This window comes from Diplotaxodon limnothrissa, linkage group LG2, assembly GCF_057381915.1.
Source record: "Diplotaxodon limnothrissa isolate DT_005_m linkage group LG2, D_limnothrissa_male_GT1.1, whole genome shotgun sequence".
NCBI classification, from domain to species: domain Eukaryota; kingdom Metazoa; phylum Chordata; class Actinopteri; order Cichliformes; family Cichlidae; genus Diplotaxodon; species Diplotaxodon limnothrissa.
The window spans coordinates 10,452,485-10,473,639 of NC_140597.1; the positions used below are offsets into that span (position 1 = coordinate 10,452,485).

Genomic DNA, 21,155 nt, shown 5'->3' on the forward strand with positions numbered 1-21,155 from the left:
CATAGATTCTGCAGGACAAAGTGTAGGGCCATGTTGATGGCATCGTCTACAGACCTGTTGGCTCTGTATGCAAACTGCAGGGGGTCCAGGAGGGGGGCCGTGAGGGTCTTAAGATAGGAGAGAACCAGGTGCTCAAAAGACTTCCTGACCAGATGTCAGAGCCACAGGTCTGTAGTCTTTTCGTCCAGTGATCTTTGGCTTCTTGAAAGCTATATATGATATAAAAATTATATAAAAACTGTTAATCAGCAAAAGAAATGATATCATAGTTCTTATAAAGAAAGCCTCTATCAATCAAACACCAGCAGTGTAGCAATGTTGTTCACTTACACTGTATATAAAACACTGATTTTGGCTACATCCAGTTTTTACTGTATTATAAACATTTTTTACCATGAAGAGTAAAGTGTTTGGCATTTTTGTCATTGTTATTGAGCTCAGAGATCAGGCCCAGCCCAGTATCTACCTGGTTATGAGCAAGGAGCTGGAGGTGATAACTCAACAATAACCAGGCCATGCATGCATGGATGGATGCATGGATGGATCAGTTTGTAGGCTGTGTGTGGTCAGCAGCAGGCTGCTGGGTGTGGACCAAGAGGGAAAGCCCAGCATGTGAAACCCATCAGCAGAAGGCCAGAACAAAGGTGCACAGACAAACGCAGCCCAGACACTCAGGCAGGACGAGTAAAATAAATGGCAGCAAACACAGTATGATGTGGTAAAATGTGCTTTCTTTCACAAACAGATAGCACAAACAAGAATCACAAGAATCTCCTTTGTGGTTCTTGTTTTTCTTTTGAGTATATTAATAAAAAGTTGAAATAAAGTGGCAATAAAATTCATGCACTGAAGACCACACGAAACCCTAATTCACCCTACTACCTGTTGCCTTCACATTCCATTTGCATCCCTTGTCCACAGAATCAAAAATGACCCTTCTTCACTAAAGATCGAACATAAAGCAATTGCATTTTAAATGGAAGCCCATTTTGCATTAAGAAACACTATCAGCAATCAGAAATTGTGTATATCAGAGTTCTCTGTTTTTACTGTCCTGAAAACTGCATTAATTCAGTGGATGCGGTTAGGTTCAAAACAACGTAATATAAGAGGGCAACCAATTCAATCTAAGAGGGATCCAATTTTTATCCATTCATGTACCAGCTACTGGCTTTTTGCTGTTATGTTCTCATATCGCGTGAGAGTTTATTTGCCAGGTGTCAGAAGTCTAATAATGAATAAAGTTCAGGATATGCTTAAAAACTCACCTCAGTATAGCCGTCATCAGAAGGAAGTGCGCTTCACTGACTCATCAACTTGTCTCAGGCTTTCCACAAAGTTTCACAGTTGACCTTAAAGTAAGATGCTGCAAGCTTACCTTGCAGTGTATTACTTTTTAAGGTCTAAAGACCTTAAAGTGCGCTATAGATTGAAGTGATTTGAACTGACAACAGGGCTAATTCAGCACTTCAAGTTAACATCAATAAAAGTTTTTAAATTTATTCTGATTTCCGTTTGTTTTCATTGCCTGTACTATCTGTTATTTAGTTCAAATTGTGGGTAGATAATGCTGTGCTGTCATGTGACCTGTTCTCTCATGTGTGCCTTTCTCTTGTTTTGTATGTATTTCTCGTTTGTTATTTATTCCTATTTTATTCCTGCAATTGGTATGGAATTCATTTTTTTTTTAAATTGATCAGTGTTTTGAAATTAGATGTGATGAAGATGTGACCTTAATTTACAAAATCAACATCATGTTGGATTCAATGAGACATGAAACTAGTGCATGAAACAGGTCTCAGTAAATGTTCTCATAGACTGCAATACACTGCCCCCTGCTGGTCATTATAAAGTCTGCAGATGTCATTTGACATGAATGTCATATTTGTGAAACAAAATAAAGGACTCTGTAAAATAAATGAAAATCAAATATTTATATACAGAATATTTATGTACAAATGCTGAAAAAGACATTTGAACAAGATGCACACCCAGTAAAATTAAAAAAAAAAAAGAAAAGTCAGTTTTATCATGTGACTATCATGCTGTCATTTCCGCACAATGCACTTTACACCAGATCAAAATAAAACACTGTGAGGTCGTTCTAACCGGAAGCCCAGAGAGCTTCGACAATGCAGCACAATGCCCTGAAGCATCAGCATCAAAATATACTTCAAGTACCAAAAAGTACTCATTGTGCAGAATGCCCTATTTTTGAATAGCTGGACATTTAATTACTTTATCACCAGCTGTGACTACAGGTGATAATCAACCATGTTTCATAGGGATGTGACTACATTTAGAAATGTCACGCATTTTTAGGTATAAAGCAAAAGATGCAATGAAATAAATAAGCTATCACATATTAATCCAAATGAATTCACTGAAATACATCTGCACATTTCTGCAGCCTGACTTATTACACACGTGAACACAGTACACATTTGTTTACTGCAAGCTTGTTTCAGAGATGTGATGCAGTTAAATCTGTATGCGTCTGTTTCCTTGTAGTGTTAGTAGAGATGGTGAACCTGACACAATCCTGTGTTTAGTGTGAAGGAAACCAGTTAACAGCCGGTTTAGTGAAATTCTCTTGAACTCATGGAAAACTCATCGTCGTCTCGAAGTGAGCAGCTGAAACGTCCCATGTGATCAGAGGTCCTCGTCGTCCTCGCTCACCATGACGTCGAGCTCTTTGTCTTTCCGTACGACGCTCTCGGTGATGAACTCCTTGTGCTGCTCCTCCAGCTCACGCAGCTCCGCCTGCAGGCACTCCAGGTGGAGCACTCGCCGGTTCCTCAGCAGCCGGCTGGGGAATGGGTTCATGTCGTTGAAGGCGATGCTGGTCAGCTTCCTGCATGGACACACGCAGGTGGAAAGGACTCGATCACCAACACAGAGGAACTGGAAACTGATCAGCTTGAGTGTTTCTGTTTTATGCTGCTTGATACTTCAGGTACTGCAGTTTGAGCAGGAAATACTGGACTGACTGGACCACATGTATCCGAGAGCTGCAGATACTTAAAAATCTTTAAATCGTTGTTACTGTGATCAGAGAAATTTAAACTTCTCACAAAATTTCAGTAAAAAGGGTTTGAAGCTCAAAGATTCAACAGCTACATCCACTACACTTCTGAGAGTGTAACAGCTCGTAGATTAAGGCGGGTGGAGGCGAGTGCGTACCTGGCATTGGAGACGGTCTTTGTGAAGAAGCGTAGGTACTGGTAGAACTCCACGCTGTCGTGAATCTTCAGGATGTCGTCCTCTTTGTATTTGAACAGAGCCAGAGTGTATCTGAAGATCACCTGCAGCACAGACACGCATTTCATAACAGGACACTCACGCCACACAATTAATTGGAAACTTTGAGGAGGTGAGTCATAAAATTACTCTTTCAGTTGTGGTGCAGTTGGGCCCTTTACTCATTACAGCTCTGATCGATTTCCAATAAGCCACTTGGTTCCTCAGTTGCCAGATAATATTAACTTACTTGGTAGTTGAGCTTTAAGTTTAAATTAAACTTTTGGGTTGGATCTACGTGGCTGAAGCTGTTGTCAGCATTTATCCCTGTGTGGTATATATTTCTGTGTCTGAACTGTGATTTTATTTCCTGAGACAAACGATGTAAAAGCTGTGCTGCATTTGTCACATTGCAGAAACAAGCCCAAAGCCATTGTCCCGCTCATCGTCTGGATTTACGCTGCTTGTGGTAGACTGTGAGGTCGTTACTAGAATGATCTGCTTTCCCACTCCTATTTCATGTCACATGACAGTTCCCCATGCTTAGTAAACAATGTCTTATTACTCCTAAAATGTAAATAAAGACATCTAAAGGTGAAAACAAAATCATTTTTGTTTCCATGGACACTACTGTGGTGCATTCAAGTGTTGTCTGCATTTCTGTCATGGTGTGTTCGGGTGTATGGTACCTTGGTACCCTCATACAGGAAGGCGTCCCACAGAGGCATCAGGATGTCGCTGGGCAGACTCTCCACAAAAACCACCAGGAACCAGTTGAAGGTGACCAGAGAGACGTCAATGTTGTGATCCTCAAAGTGAGATGCCAGGCGAGGAAGCTTCTCCGCCATGAAGTCCTTCAGCACGCGCTGGTCCGCCTGAGCACAAAGACTCACAGAGATCAGCCTCACTGATCACTAAAACAGATCACAGCAGGCAAGCAGGTGAGTGTGTCTGCTGACCTGAGAGGCCACCAGATTCTTGGTGTAGTAGTCCTGAGGCATGATGGCTTCCACCACTGCCACCAGACACCAGAAGGCGTCTTCGTCACTTTGGAGGACCAGCAGAGCGAGGGCCGCTAACCTGTGGACATTCATGGAAGGTGAGGTTCTGCCTGGAAGGCGGGTCCACATAAGAACTCAGATATAAAATTTATACTTTTGTTCTGACCTGTTGAGTACCTGGCAGTAGCCAATGGCAGGGTTATGCCCGGAGAAGGCCAGAAGGATGCGGCGGAGCTGCTGGAGGGCGGGGCTGGAGGGCGGGGCTGGACGGCGAGGAGAAGTGCTGATTGGTCGTCAGGGTTCGGTGAAGGTCCAGCTGGACCTGCCTGGCGGCAGGATTAGGAGCTGTCCGACTCTTCTCACACAGCTGGAAACAGAACAGGATTACTGAGTGCTCGCCAGCATTCCCAACAGGAAGAAGGAGGAGCCACCTGTGCTCAGGTGCGGATAAAGCACTCTCTCTCTCTACAGCTGTACCTGCTGATAGCGTTGCGTGTGGCACTCTTGGCTTGTCAAAGTTCTGGCTCGGACCAAACAGCGCCACACTCTCTGCCGATACTCCCGAGGGACGCCTTCACGCACCAGAATTTTGAGCTCAGGTGAGATGATGAAGTCATCGTCGGACCTGCCTGCAAGGTACTGAACCCAGCGGCTCAGCAGGGGGTGCTCCAGACCCTCCTACAGAGACAATGATGTATGATATAAAAAGAGGATAACCATTATCTGTTAAGCATTATGTTACAATTTAACATAATGTAAAATTGTAACATTGTAAACATAATGTTACAATTTTACATTATGTTACAGTTTAACATCATATAAAATTGTTAACATTATGTTTACAATGTTACAATTTACAAATTGTAAGATTGTAAACATAATGTTACAATTTTACATTATGTTACAGTTTAACATCATATAAAATTGTAACATTATGTTTACAATGTTACAATTTACAAATTGTAACATTGTAAACATGATGTTACAATTTTACATGATGTTAAATTGTAGCTGTTAAGGGTGGTGAGTTAGCGAACCTAGACGCGGACCTCTCGTTTAAGTTGAACAGTGTCTTTATTTACAGTGAAGCCAAAATCAATCCACAGTTATCCACAGTGCAAGTCCCTTCAGTGCTCCTCTCCCCGTCTCCCCTCGTGTGTCCACAAAACTCCCTAGAATCAGTGAAGTGTCCCCTTCCGTCTCTCCGTCTCGATCGCGTCCAGGCTTATTAGGCAGCTCAGAGTGGCAGCACTTACGGGTCGGAGGTAACAATCGCAGCGGAGAAAAAGCGGAGCGAGAGAGGAGAACAAAAAAACACACACACACAGGTCGACCGGTCGGGGCACCGTCCGACTCTGACAGTAACATAATGTAAAATTGTATTATGTTTACAATGTTACAATCCCTACCCTCACCTATGGCCACGAGCTGTGGGTAGTGACCGAAAGAACGAGATCGCGTATACAAGCGGCAGAAATGAGCTTCCTCCGAAGGGTGGCTGGCCTCTCCCTTAGAGATAGGGTGAGAAGTTCGGCCGTCCGGGAGGGGCTCAGAGTAGAGCAGCTGCTGCTCCACATCGAAAGGAGCCAGCTGAGGTGGTTCGGGCATCTGACAAGGATGCCCCCTGGGCGCCTCCTGGGTGAGGTGTTCCAGGCATGTCCCACCGGGAGCAGGCCCCGGGGCAGACCCAGGACACGCTGGAGAGATTATATCTCTCGGCTGGCCTGGGAACGCCTTGGGACGCTTGAGCGGTCAGCAAAAGTCGACTTCCCCCATCACCCACTCATTCACAAAATTTCCCTCGGGCCGTGAACAGGTGATATAGCAATCACTATTACTGACACCACGTGACCCAAAGCTACGCCTATCCACAACATTCCGGCCCCTAATTATTACATTTTTACAGTAATAATTACACATCCAACACCATAACTCACAACACACACTTCATCATATCACAGACACCCAGTGAGACAACATAACATACTCAAAAGTCCACCAAAGTTATTTTCTCATGTCTTCTCTTCTTTTCTTCTGTCTGCACATGGTCAGTCAGTCATAGGCCAGAGGTTACCAGCACTTAGCCTAAATATAGTCAGTCTGATGTACATCTCATAACATTAAAGTCAATTCAAAGTTAGTTATGTCACACTGTGTCAAAAATGTCATAGTCATGGGTCAGAGGCCTCCTGAAGAAGGCATATCTTTGTGATGGGTCTGCACACATGGCTGGTTGGGGTCTTAATCCAGACCTGACGCACAAGCCCCCTTTCATCTGGTGCAGCTCCGGTGACTCTCCCAATGAGCCAAGAACCACGAGGTGCAGAATCATCCACTATAAGGACCACATCTCCAGGAACAAAGTTACGTTTAATCCTTCCCCATTTCTGGCGCTCTAATTCTGTGACTGGGACTCTCTTTGCATATCCTCTAGATATAAGATCTGTCATGAAGGCAGTGTAGTCTTTATGAAAGTCTTTATCTCTGATGAACCTTTTCTTCAAACCTAAGGCTCGTTGCTCAATTGCACAGTTGTCAGGCATTCTTATGTCTCGGTCTTTTAGTGGCAGGGCAATGCTGTAGTGCCAATCCCCCAAAGTCACCATCTTGCTGGCCAATTCCAGGAACTTCAAGTCTTCCTTTGACAGCCCCATCTGTTCATCATTGCTGCTCTCAGGAAAATCCATCTTGAACTGCTGTTTCCATAGCTTGTCCAGTGTGACAGCAGAAACTCTGTTGGCGGTAACTGTTGCCAAACATCCTGGCCTTCCACAGCATTCTCGATTAAGTGGCCCATTCACAGTCCAGCCGAGCACAGTCCTAATGGCAAAGGGTCCATCACCTACACTCCGGATGACCTCCAAAGGTTCTAGAGCTCTGGGCATATTCATGCCAATCAAAAGCTCAACATTGGCCTTAATTTCTGGCAAATGAACATGCTTCAAATGTGGCCAGTCAACCAGGTCCTGTTGATTTGAGATGTTACCAATATCTACAGGCATTTTATGCTGAGTGAAGAGGTTAGGCATATCACAGTACATGTCACTGTCCAATCCAGCAACTTCAAGTTCAGGTACAATGAAACTGTCCACCACTTTCTCCTGTCCCATGGTGCGCAGGAGAATCTTTGTCCTCCTCCCAGCAATATTCAGCTTGTCCATAAGACCCGCTGTACAAAAGGATGCTGAACTCCCTTGGTCCAGAAAGGCATACGTTTCCACTATTCTTTGACCTCTCTTTGATTTTACTTTAACTGGCACAATGGCAAGCTTACAGTCCTGTTCACCGGCCCCAGTAAGACCACTAGTCTGGATCGTAACAGGAATGTTATCTGCCTCATTATTAGGTTTGATTTCATGTACAGTGTAGTGTAAGCATTAAAAGATCATAAAAGGAAACACTAACATTTATGTGAAACTAATTGTAATAAAAAAAATGAACAGGTGCTTTATAGATTTAAAAGAAAGAATCTGAAAACAACACTTTTTTGGTCTGAGTGATCAAAGTAGAAAACAGAACTGATGTTCAAGAACAAACCATAGCTGCACTAATATTACACATCTCCATTGTTGTGGTGAACAGACATGTTGCTTTTAAAACCACATGCAGTGTGTGACCGTGACTGTTCACTGAGACCATGAACGCCACTTCGCTGAAGCCTTCGCCTTCTTCTTCTTCTTCTAAATTGGAAGCAGAAGGAGCACGAGCTGCTTTGATCTACTGAAAGGAAAAAGCAGAATATCTGAGTTGAAACCAGTCAGCTGAAACCAGTAAGACAGGAACAAATTCAATGCAGTGTCTCAGGTGGCTTAGCCTGTTACAACTGTTGATACAAGCTAAATACAGTTAACACACAGTGTCAGGGAGCTCCAGTGTGGGAACTAGTGGCTTTAGGTTTGTAGTCATTTAACTTTCATCCCTTCATTCATTTAATTCAGGAGGAAGAAATGTCAGGTGGGTGCAGGCTGGTTACATGCATTTGGTCCCATGCTGTCTTTAACTTGGTTCACTTTATGGCTGGGCTGTATGTGGGCTTATATCATGTTACTTGGGCAGGAGTTCCTGTCCCCTGTTAGACTTAGAAAGTTTCTCCATAAGTAGAGCTTCTAACTCTTCTAGCACATCTGTGGCTGACAGTTTTTTGGTGGCTCTTTTTACCCCACACTGGTTGTGAGTGTGTAAATAGCCCCACTAGTTATTTTGGGTTGCAGTTAACTTGGGAGGAAGAGGTAGGTCTGCCATGACTAGATGAATAACAATTATCTGGGATACATAAATTTCATAATGCATGCATGTATCTCTATAAACCTGCCTGAGGGCTGCCATTTTTTACATTCAGTTATTTCTTTGTTGAATCTAAATAATGAATGTGTTACAGTTAAACTGACACTGATCAGTGTAAATGGCTCATTGGGACACAGAAACCTTTAAATTAAACCCTATCACCTGATATCGAGTGTCAAACAATATCAAAGCTGTAAAAGCTGTTTACAGTCAGAATTTATAAAACTATGATTGTAAATAAATTCAAACAAGTGAGCTTTTCTCTTTGTGCTGAATATCAACACTGTGATTTCTTAGACTGTAAGCTTTACTTTAGCACAACCAGTTGTAGAAGCTGCCACTCCAAATGTCTTTTGATAACAAGAAAAAAATACCTTTTCAGTCCACGGCCTGAAGTTCTTCTCCGACATCTTCTGCCATCGGCTTTGTCTGCTGGTTTGAAGACAATAAACCACAAAAAGATGATTTAGTCACTTTGTCTGCGTCATGCAGCTCGAATGTGTCGTGTAACGATGTTGAATAGCTGTCGTTATCCCTCTGCTGTGTCAGTAGGATTGTACTGTACAGCATCTCATTGATATGTGAGGAATGCTAATGTAACACGATAACAGACTTACATCATTAAAACATAAAGGGCAGGAGATATTTAGATATTTTTATATTTATATTACATTTTATAGCTGACGGATATTACTAAATAGATAGAATTTACTAAATAGCTGGATGAACATGAAAAATATGACTATAATAACAAATGACCATGAGAGCCAGTAGAATTAATTCAACTGGACACTCAAAAGACGTCCTTAAATGCTCTTTAAGTGGCGGAACAGATGAACAAACAGTTAATCGCTTACTTGAGATGAAATCTGCTCAGCTACTTTGAAAACAGCTTCTAACTGGTTCATCCTTTAACAGGATGACTGCTCAGGGGTAAGGCCATCATGCAGTCCAGCAACCTTTATGGTTCTGCTTTGATTCACCAGGAACTATTAGGGAAACCTTCCAGCGCCTCCTGTGAAAGACACAGGCATAAACACACAAACATTTATTAACATGTTCCACAGTGTTCCAGTTTGATTTTCTCATCCTGTGGACAACAACGTACATGGATGCAGGTTTATTGTTAACTTTTGTAAGGTTTATTTAGTGAACATATCCAGCTGCAGCTCCACTGTGATCCTGAACTGGATAAGCACTTAAGAAAATGTGTCAATAAATGGACATACATCAACTTACTATATTTATCCAAACAGACGGGACCAATAATGCTTCACTGAGTTAGAGACTTTAATGTCTCTTCTATGTAAGAATGTCTTGTGCTGATATACCTGCAAACTTGACAACAAAGGTTTTTCAGACTGCATGTAGCTCTATGTCAGCTCACACATTTACATTTATGTCACACTTATTTCTGCTTTCCCATTTTATAATTATTACTTACATTTTGATTAGATACCTTGAGTTTGTAAATGATCAGATTACATAATTGGAATAAAATGTATCCAATTCAAGGTTGCGGGAGGATGAAGCCTATCCCAGCTGATACAGGACAAAGACAGGCTGCCAGTTTATCGCAGGGCTAACACAATATGTGTAACAGAAAATCCACTTAAATGTTTGATATTTCTTATAATAATCATAATTATGACTATTATTTAAAGGTTTCTTTATAAATACATTTTGATTTTTTATAACCTCTAAAATATAAACCTGAGCTGTTTCAGATTCTGACCTCTGACCTCACTGCAGCTCCCTCTTGGAAGTATGTCTGCTTCTTGTCCCCAGTGTTGACCACCTGCCCTTGATATCACGTACTGTACCTGAGGAACAAAAAAGGACAAACACTTGCCTTCATTTAAGAAGTACATTCATACAGAGGTAATCTATGGAAACACACTAGTTCAACCTTTGGGAGAAATCAGTTCCTGTGAAACATTTCTGTAAATTAACATCATATGGAGAATGAATGAAATGAGTTCTTCCGGTGACTCAGCAGTCAAACACTGACAAATGAAATCTAGTTAAACTATTAAGCATATTTGCTCTTCTGAAATCTGTGTTAAACAACAACAAACATAAATTAGTAACAAAAATACAGCTGAGTAGATATTACAAACCACCAGCAGCCATAATGCTAAATTTTAATCTTCAAATGTTTCTGAGCCGTCTTCAACCTGCTTTTAACACATTAAAGTCCCACAGTCAATGCAGCCTGACTCAATCCTAGATGTTCAGCACACAGAGGTACCGTTTGAAGTTTAGTGTTAACCTGAGTCACTGATCATTTGCAGTATTACAGAGTCTGGCAGTCTTTGCATGATGTCCACGTCACTATAAGTTTCTAGCTGACTCTCAGGTGTGCCAGCAGGAAAGAGTAATAATAACCTGCATCCTGAGGTTTGTCATGCAGGATTAAATTTACAGTGGCTTTGTTCACACAGCTAGGATTGTATTTTACACTGACCCTGGGTCAGTATAAGTATCATACAGTTTAAACGAAGCACTGAAACTTGCACATATTTATTACAGATGCACTGAAGCTAATCGAGATATTTGCTGTCAACCTGTGGCTGCGATTAATCACTTTACTGAAAACTTTATTAACTAGTAACTTCATCAGTCATGACAGAAGCTAATATTTCTGTGCTAACATCGCTTAACCAGTAACAGCTTTCCTCCAATATAAGCTAACGTTTACACCGTAACTTTAAGCTAGCACCATAAAGACGGTAAAACACGTAATAATATCTACAAATGCATCTTAAAGCTCTTATATTAGCACTCGGTGTATTACTAACATAACCACATTAACATTACTGACACTCGCTGACTTTTAATAGTCATTCTATAAATGCTGTCCGTTTAAATGGTCCTGTACCTGTACACACTGCATATCCACCGGATTCCAGCCAGAGTGGATTCTGGAGTCTTCCACGCTCCTGTTAGTGATCCTCCATCTGGATGGATGAGAACAACCTTCTGAACAATCTAGCAGGTCTCCTTGGGGGGCACGTCTCCCCACCCCCCAAGCGAGGGCCGTGGCACTGAAACTGCCGGCTGAGAGAAGGCTTGAAAAAAAAGGACATTTATCATTTCTTCTTCGGCCACCTTTTTTTCTCATCGTTTTTCCAAAGTACACATTAAGCTTCTTCTGCAATAACACACTAATTACACATGGAAACCTACCTACTTCTTTCTTCATTACAAACAATTACACTTTCTGTAAAGTGCTTTCAATAAAACAGAAAAGAAAAGTGTGTTTTGTTTTGTTTTTTTTATTCAAGATCTCACATGTACTTAGCAAAGGTGAGTACACAGCGTGTTGGGTCTGGGCCTCTTTGCTTAGGCTGCTGCCCCCGCGACCCGGCCTCGGATAAAGCAGATGAAGATGCATGGATAGATGGACTGATGTTCCAATTGTAACATTATGTTTACAATGTTACAATTTCACATTATGTTAAATTGCAACATAATGTAAAATTGTAACGTTAAGTTTACAATGTTACGATTTTACATCATGTTACAATTTAATATAATGTAAAATCATAACATTAAGTTTACAATGTTACAATTGTAAATATAATTTACCCAATTAATTCTGTCATAACAGAAGTATGACTTCTCTGTGTTATTAATCCGTATTAATATTGTAGGGATATTAATATCCCTACAATATTAAGCATCAGACTTTATCAAATCTTCTAAAAACTTTTTTTGTTGGATAGTGTAGCGCAGCTGGATAGTGTAGTGGTAATACTACACATCTTTGGAGTCGCACGTTCGATTCCCACCAAGTATCCAGTAAGGGTCCTGGCTAGACCCCTCATGCTAACCAAAAATCCCTGGAATGGTGCGGCTACGTCTGCAGTCTCTCCGCTTGAATTTAGAGCTTGCTTGTTTGTTAAATGTATTATTTACTGTTTTTAGTTTACTCCATGACGGGGCTGGATATCGGGCGTCCTGCACCACCCATCCAGTCTGGAGCATAGCGAAACCATTTCTGCACTGTTTGAACGAAGGTGAACTCAGAAACTGCCCCCACCTGCTGAGTCAGGCCATCTAAGACAACAAAAAACCCCCAAAAACAAACAAACAAAAAAACAGTAAAAAAGAGGGGTTCAATTAGAGTTCAAATATGAATAACCTCTCGCCAAAAGTCTTTAACAGCTAGAAAGCTGGCAAACTACTAAGCTGATCAACATGAAAGGCACAAGGTGGAAATCAGCAAACTGCTGCCTCACTTTGTTCACCTGTGCTCTATATTTCATGGTCCGGTTGGCTGCAGGACCAAACATTTGGCCTTACACCTTATTTCTTTATGTTTTGCTTCCAAGGTGCCAGACTTGTAGGTAACTTTTTACACTGACATGACCTCAGCAATAGTTTCCAGTCTTTCAACTTCCTTGGGCTTTGGCTGCTTTTTTACTCATTTTCAGTCCAGTCCTTCTACCTGACCATTTTCAGAGAACTCTAAGGAGCTTGGGGGAAAAAAGCAACCGGACTTCTTTAACTTTTTTGAAGACGTTTCGCTTCTCATCCCAGAAGCTTTTTCAGTTCACTGAAGCCTCATAAGAAAGTGACACAATGACATTTAGATAATAAAACTCGCCAAAAATGCACCTTAAGAACACTGTCTCTTTAAATACCCTCTTTTGCTTGGTCTGCTCCTTATTTTTTCTCATTTTTTCTTACTTTGGAGGACCAGCAGAGCGAGGGCCGCTAACCTGTGGACATTGATGGAAGGTGACGTTGTGTCTGGAAGGCGGGTCCACATAAGAACTCAGATATAATATTTATATTTTTGTTCTAACCTGTTGAGTCCCTGGCAGCAGCCAATGGCAAGGTTGTGCCAGCCAGCAGGATGCTGCTGAAGGGCGGGGCTGGAGTCTGAAAGTAAGAGCTCGTTTAGACTCTATTCTGTGAACAGGCTTGCTCCCACGAATATGTGAATTCATCTGTAAAAGAGTTTAACTCTAATGCACCTGTTCCTCCTGCTCCCTGCTGCAGGGCGGCCTGTTGGACTAAGAATGCCAGTGCGGAGCTAAGAAGATCAAAGAGGAGCTGTTGTTCTTGAACCTGCCAAAGTGAGTAACCTCAAATCGGTCCCCAAAGGCCTCAAACCACCACAGTTCAGTCGGTGTCAGTTTTGTTCATGTCATGTCCTCCTTGCGTCTTCCTTTGAGCCTCTCCTCTTTGTCTCATCTCTTTCAGTGTGCTGATCCTCCATCTGAAGTGGTTTACGTTCACTCCATCGTTCACCGTGGAGAAGAAGAACAGCCCCATTGTTCTGACACAGCAGCTGGTGATCAGCCAGGACACAGCCTTTACTGAAGAGGTAAGGGAAAAGGCACACCATTCATTTCAAGTATGGATGGAGCCCATTTCTAAGCTAACGGGTGGTGCCGCTGCCCTCTCCCAGTAAACTGCTCGCTATTTGTTGGTCAGCGTGATCAGTCGTTTGGGCTCCTCAGCTTACAGCGGTGAGTGGGTGCTTTCAGACACATGTGCTGAATGCAGGTCAGCTTTGAAAGTTTATGAGACGTTAATAAGTGCGCCTTCTCCTCTCAGGACATTACGTCTGTGACGGCGTTCACCAGATGAGCGGAAGAGACGACGTCACAGACAGCCGGCTCACGTACGATGACGAGTTGGTCTGCCAGACCACGTGTGAGTCTGTGTGTGAGCAGCGGCAGAGAACAGCTTACCTGCTATTCTATAAAAGACAGGTGACGTCTCCCAGCAAACAGTCAGCATGTCTGTGCAAATATTCAGTGTAACTTGTAGAAAAACCCTCACACTCAGTTTATTTGTGTTTTTCTTTTTCTATTTCTTACTTTCTTTGCCGCACTAGAAAGGCAGCAGAGTCGGGACTCAGATCTGCAGCAACACCTTCATTGTTATTGTTATTATTGTTGTTAGTACTGTTGTTGTTATGATTGATATTGTTACTGTTATGATCAGTTTTATTATTATTATCATTATTAATTTTTTAATACATTTGTTTATCTTTATTATTATTAGTAGTAATGTTGTTGTTTATGTTGTTATTGTTATTATTATTACTGGTATTTTTGACATTATTATTATTATTATTTTGTTGTTATTGTCATTATTAGTAGAAGTAGTATTAGTTATATCATTTTTATATCAGCCTGGAGTGAACAACATGAAAGCATGGATCCATCCTCCCTCACATTCACAATTCAGGCTGCTGGTGTAATCGTGCGGGGGATATTTTCCTGGTACACTTTGGGACCTTTAAATGCTACAGTCTGAGTATTGTTATGACCACAGTGTACCCTCTTCTGATGGCTGAAAGTAAAAGGGGGTCCAGTACCGGTTCCGGTACCAGGCCTACTGACAATTTAACATAATGTAAAATGGTAACATCATAAACATAATGTTACCATTTAACATAATGTAAATGGTAACATTGTAAACATAATGTTACCATTTAACATAATGTAAAATGGTAACATTGTAAACAGAATATTACCATTTAACATAATGTAAAATGGTAACATTGTAAACAGAATATTACCATTTAACACAATGTGAAATGGTAACATTGTAAACAGAATGTTACCATTTAACACAATGTAAAATGGTAACATTGTAAAAAGAATGTTACCATTTAACACAATGTAAAATGGTAACATTGTAAACAGAATGTTACCATTTAACACAATGTAAAATGGTAACATTGTAAACAGAATGTTACCATTTAACACAATGTGAAATGGTAACATTGTAAACAGAATGTTACCATTTAACATAATGTGAAATGGTAACATTGTAAACAGAATGTTACCATTTAACATAATGTGAAATGGTAACATTGTAAACAGAATGTTACCATTTAACACAATGTGAAATGGTAACATTGTAAACAGAATGTTGCCATTTAACATTATGTTAAATATAACTAACGGATTTACTTTACCAAATGGACCATCCCGGCCTTGCCGTATTGGTCTATTTGATTCACCTTTGTTTTTATTGTTTATTTTATTTTCACTTGCTACACATAGGACAGACATGACTGGGGGAAAGAAAGGGGAGAAAGAAAGAGGGAAAGAAAAACAGCAGGGAAGAGGAATGGTGATAAAGGGCAAAAAACAAAAACCAACAAAACAAACAGACAAAAAATATATATATCAGTCACTTCAACTCAAAGAAGTCCAGACGCTTTTCTTTCCAAGCTCCTTTGACTGACTGTTAGGACAACTTATTTATTGCAAGCATGCAGTACAAGAATAACTCGATGTTTCTGACTTTGCATTACGAATTGTTTACCCACTGACAAACATTTCAAATGAAATTAAATTAAAAAACAATTTGTGGTAACCTGATTTTAATTCAAAAAGAATCATTAACAACACTTCTTGTAATGGTGTCAAAATCAGCCCAACTTTTATTTTCAAATGCAAAAAGTAAAAGAAAATGAGCCAACATACTGGACACATATAATTGTCAATATAATTGTTTATAAACAATTATACTGTCATCATTGTTACAGATATGGAAACTTTATTAACAATTTGTCCAAGTAAAAAAATGCCCTGCTAATTGTTGGGGTTTTCTCTCCTCTAGCCCTTTCCTTTAAGCTCTTCTTTACATCCCCCCACCCCCACCTTTTCTTTTTTCTTAATAATATAACAATAAAAACAATTGGCTGCATTTTAAATGTGTCAGATCAATGTCTTTATTCAAGAATACAAGAAATGGTAATAGCTGCATGTGTGTTTGTGTGTGTGCATAATATGCATACTTTACTTGTTGGATCCAAATCCCACAAGGAATCAAATAAAACAAGAAGACAAACAAAAACAAAACAAAAATATATTTCTCTCCCTTCCCAGGTCAGGTTCACAAAAGCATTGCAGCTCTTTATTCCTCTTGTACAGCTCCAGAGTCTGTCAGCCAAAAAGAAACTACTGAGGTTCCAACACCCAGTGTTTCTGTAAACACAGATGAAAATGAACAGTCATCCACATCTAAAAGATTTGTAGATTCGAGGGACCGGTATAATACATCTAGTACATCTTTGTTTAAACCTCAGAACACAAAAAGGGAACAAACCATTGTATACAGATTTAAAAGTGCGCAAAGCAACGAACAGTCACCCTCTGAAACAGCTGAGGTTATCACAACCATTGTTTCTGTAAATACACAGGAACAGTCACCCACCTCAAAAAGATTAGTATATTCAAGGGACCAGTGTATCTACTCTGGTCAAAAGAATCCATGCTTCGTACTGATGTCCACAATTCTTTTTTATTCCTCTCACAATCATGGAGCACCGTGAAAACTAGAAACGAGTAAAATAATATCAATAGCACATATGACATCCATCTCAGCCACTTATTTCTTTTCACAAGATGCACAAGTGCCTAACAAATAACAGCATAATGTTTTTACCGTGTACGCCTTGTAAAAACAGTAGTAGAAAAGTTGTAGATTCGTGCTCTTGTGGGGGAGACGTATGTTATCCACCACCTCGATAGCTAGCCGAGAGTTCGAGGGTCACTAGAGCCGCCGAGAACGCATGAACTACTTACGGTAGGACGTTTTGCCAAAGTAAGACGTTTTGTCAGAACACCGAGTCCTCAGGAGGATGCAGCCCATGAATTTGGACACGATCTCAGATGCACTTCTGGTGTTGTCATGGCAACCCACACAAACATTTCAGCGTCAGCTACAATGAGGCGGAGCCCTTACTGGGACACTGAGCTCAGGTAGAGTGAAAGACAACATTTTTCCGCATCCAAAACAGCAGCGCTGTTCCTGTGACCTCTAGTAAAGCCTCTACTTGGGAAAAGGGAGTCTTTCATCAAAGCATCCTGCAGAAGTTGAATAAAAATATGCAAATGTTTAAATGATGCAACTTAATGAAGGCTGACAGCAGTTGTACTATTTTACATTGCAGCGAACAGGGGTGACCATTATTTTCAACGTTTTTACAGCATTTTTCACATTGAAAGTGAAATAATATAAATAATGTCTCAATTAAATTGCGTTAATATTTAAAAATACAAAAACTACAGCTTTGTTCACAAGCCAATAAAAATGTACTTGGGCCAGTGATAAATGAAAATAACACTTATTCAGCACCTGGTTGTTGCGGCTGCATCAGGACACCAGATGTTCAGCCTCCATCCTGTAGGCAGACTTATCCCCGTCTGAGAGGAGTCCAATAATGGTGGTGTCATCTGCAAGCTTAATTAATTTGACAGACTGGTGGTTGGAGGTGCGGCAGTTGGTGTACAGGGAGAAGGGCATAGAAGAAAGAACACAGCCCTGAGGGGAGCTCGTGCTGATGGTCCGGGAGTCCAAGACATTCTTCCCCAGCCTCACTGGTTGCTTCCTGTCCGTCAGGAAGTCAGTGATCCACCGGCAGATGGGATCAGGCACATTCATCTGGGAAAGCAATCCTTGAAGAAGATCTGAAAGGATGGTGTTGAAGGTAGAGCTGAAGTCCACAAACAGGATCCTAGCATAGATTCTGCAGGACAAAGTGTAGGGCCATGTTGATGGCATCGTCTACAGACCTGTTGGCTCTGTATGCAAACTGCAGGGGGTCCAGGAGGGGGGCCGTGAGGGTCTTAAGATAGGAGAGAACCAGGTGCTCAAAAGACTTCCTGACCAGATGTCAGAGCCACAGGTCTGTAGTCTTTTCGTCCAGTGATCTTTGGCTTCTTGAAAGCTATATATGATATAAAAATTATATAAAAACTGTTAATCAGCAAAAGAAATGATATCATAGTTCTTATAAAGAAAGCCTCTATCAATCAAACACCAGCAGTGTAGCAATGTTGTTCACTTACACTGTATATAAAACACTGATTTTGGCTACATCCAGTTTTTACTGTATTATAAACATTTTTTACCATGAAGAGTAAAGTGTTTGGCATTTTTGTCATTGTTATTGAGCTCAGAGATCAGGCCCAGCCCAGTATCTACCTGGTTATGAGCAAGGAGCTGGAGGTGATAACTCAACAATAACCAGGCCATGCATGCATGGATGGATGCATGGATGGATCAGTTTGTAGGCTGTGTGTGGTCAGCAGCAGGCTGCTGGGTGTGGACCAAGAGGGAAAGCCCAGCATGTGAAACCCATCAGCAGAAGGCCAGAACAAAGGTGCACAGACAAACGCAGCCCAGACACTCAGGCAGGACGAGTAAAATAAATGGCAGCAAACACAGTATGATGTGGTAAAATGTGCTTTCTTTCACAAACAGATAGCACAAACAAGAATCACAAGAATCTCCTTTGTGGTTCTTGTTTTTCTTTTGAGTATATTAATAAAAAGTTGAAATAAAGTGGCAATAAAATTCATGCACTGAAGACCACACGAAACCCTAATTCACCCTACTACCTGTTGCCTTCACATTCCATTTGCATCCCTTGTCCACAGAATCAAAAATGACCCTTCTTCACTAAAGATCGAACATAAAGCAATTGCATTTTAAATGGAAGCCCATTTTGCATTAAGAAACACTATCAGCAATCAGAAATTGTGTATATCAGAGTTCTCTGTTTTTACTGTCCTGAAAACTGCATTAATTCAGTGGATGCGGTTAGGTTCAAAACAACGTAATATAAGAGGGCAACCAATTCAATCTAAGAGGGATCCAATTTTTATCCATTCATGTACCAGCTACTGGCTTTTTGCTGTTATGTTCTCATATCGCGTGAGAGTTTATTTGCCAGGTGTCAGAAGTCTAATAATAAAGCTCCGGCACAACGTGGTCGAAGTTACCCGCATATCGGATCGCATCATGTCAGTGAAGATCGACGCCGACCCGACCGTCCTACGGATTATCTCCTGCAGGGACGTGCAGAGAGGTTTAAAGGGGCGGGTGCTCAAAGTTAAAAAGGGGCACATTGAACCATGCTGAATAACAACAACACACATTCATCAAGAATCTAATATGGGAAGGGCAGGGCTGTGTTGATCTGAGACTGTAGACATTAAAAAGTCCACAGGAGAGATGGTAGCTGATTAAACAAGTTTCATGAGATAATAACAAAATGCAAAGATTGGTGACAGCGCTTGGAACCATAAGGCAACGAAAAACTGTGACATAAACTCGGCTCTGCCTGTGAATCACTCTTTGCTTCTCTTCTTCCTTCCTTCCCATCATTTCATATATCACTCTCCACTTGCTGTCTATCTGAGAACAAGGCACAACTTGCTATTGCAATAAACTATAATCTAATTATCCACACCTAACAACTCTTGCACTTAATCTATAATAAAATGATGACAGCAAAATGTTATAGCCCTGCCTTTAGTAGCCTCATACAGCTCCTACTGTTTCCTCCTCATGTCCTTACCAGCCATGTCTGCACAATGTTATATCATGAGTAATATTTTTTTAAATCCAGCTAAATAAAACACACACATGCACACACAGTGACATTTTAGACCTTCTTCAGAATACTGTATATACTATGGGCATCCTTAAATTATTATTTATTACTAGAGCTACAATAATAAAGCAATGAGGAGGGGGAAGTAATAAATATGAAATAATGTATTTATGATGATTCCATTTGTTTCACTATCCACTCTGTGCAGGGCAAAGCTTATTACATTTTTAAACTGTAGAGATACAATCATTTTACTGCTGTAAAATCCAACTTTTGTCTTATTTAAAATATAAATCTAATATAATCTGCTTCTTAATGTATGTTCTTTAAAATACAGCGTGTGTTTTTTAATATATTATAATTATAATAATTATTATGTGGACATGCATATTAGATCGTTTTTTAGTGAAATATAATCCCTCCAGAAAGGCAGGAAATGCCCAGAAACTTACTTTAAAACTAAATATGTTCCCTAAAACGGTGACAGAGCTACAGACCCATGACAGCCTTACACAGGTAGCCAGCAGCTATGACCAGCACTACTTGTGCAGTTAATAAAAGGACAGGTAATGTTTGTCACGCTGTTGCACACACAGCACGCTCGTTTGTTTCAGTTCGTCAGTTGCAACAAGACAGCTTACCAACGTGTATGTAATAAGCTAATACTCCTGTGTGCTACACACTACAGTGTGCGCTGTACACCTACTTACTGGGTTTGTCGCATCAGTCTGTGTCTCTGAGTTAACTTGTGTTTCTCCTACAGCTCCGGACCGCAACAAATGCGCGTGCTCTTTGTGAGCTCGTTCCCGGCTCGTAACCAGCGCGTTCTGCCGTCGAGGGCGATCATTGGTTAAATGTGATCATGTGACTGATGCAAGCCAGATCCTTTTATTTAGCAAAACTATGATTAATAGTTAAATATTATTGTTGAGGGGCACAGACAGGACTCCGCACGCACACACACATAAAATAAATAAATAAATAAATAAATAAAATTTAAAAGTTGCCTCAACAAAAGGGCACTTTGGGCACTCATCAGGAAAGGGGCGGGTGCTCAAGCCCCTCTAGCCCCCCCCTCTGCACGTCCCTGGTCTCTATCCATCTAGTATTAAATCTTTCTGGGAAACAAGTATGTATATTATGCACACACACAAACACACATGCAGCTATTACCTATTTCTTGTTTTTATACCTAAGATGAATTATTGTTGAATGAAGACATTTTTCAAACAAATGTAAAATGTGGGCAA

General features: G+C 40.8%; 1 protein-coding gene across 1 annotated transcript; it reads right to left on the minus strand.

The window, feature by feature from the left end:
• Nucleotides 1-2,652: 2,652 nt before the first annotated feature.
• On the minus strand, nucleotides 2,653-4,370 carry LOC146638233 (TBC1 domain family member 2A-like). Its single transcript, XM_085360592.1, has 4 exons — nucleotides 4,200-4,370; nucleotides 3,930-4,115; nucleotides 3,184-3,305; nucleotides 2,653-2,854 (listed from the first exon to the last, which is right to left on the minus strand). Exons 1-4 carry the CDS (start codon nucleotides 4,368-4,370, stop codon nucleotides 2,653-2,655), a joined length of 681 nt encoding a protein of 226 aa, XP_085216718.1.
• Between the last annotated feature and the right edge of the window lie 16,785 nt (nucleotides 4,371-21,155).

Excerpts from the sequence above, each read along its gene's own strand:
- LOC146638233 (XM_085360592.1), bottom strand. The coding sequence starts at position 4,370 with ATGTGGACCCGCCTTCCAGGCAGAACCTCACCTTCCATGAATGTCCAC. Across the intron at positions 4,116-4,199 it reads AGAATCTGGTGGCCTCTCAG|GCGGACCAGCGCGTGCTGAA; the intron begins GTCAGCAGACAC and ends CTTTGTGCTCAG. Across the intron at positions 2,855-3,183 it reads AAGACCGTCTCCAATGCCAG|GAAGCTGACCAGCATCGCCT; the intron begins GTACGCACTCGC and ends GTGTCCATGCAG.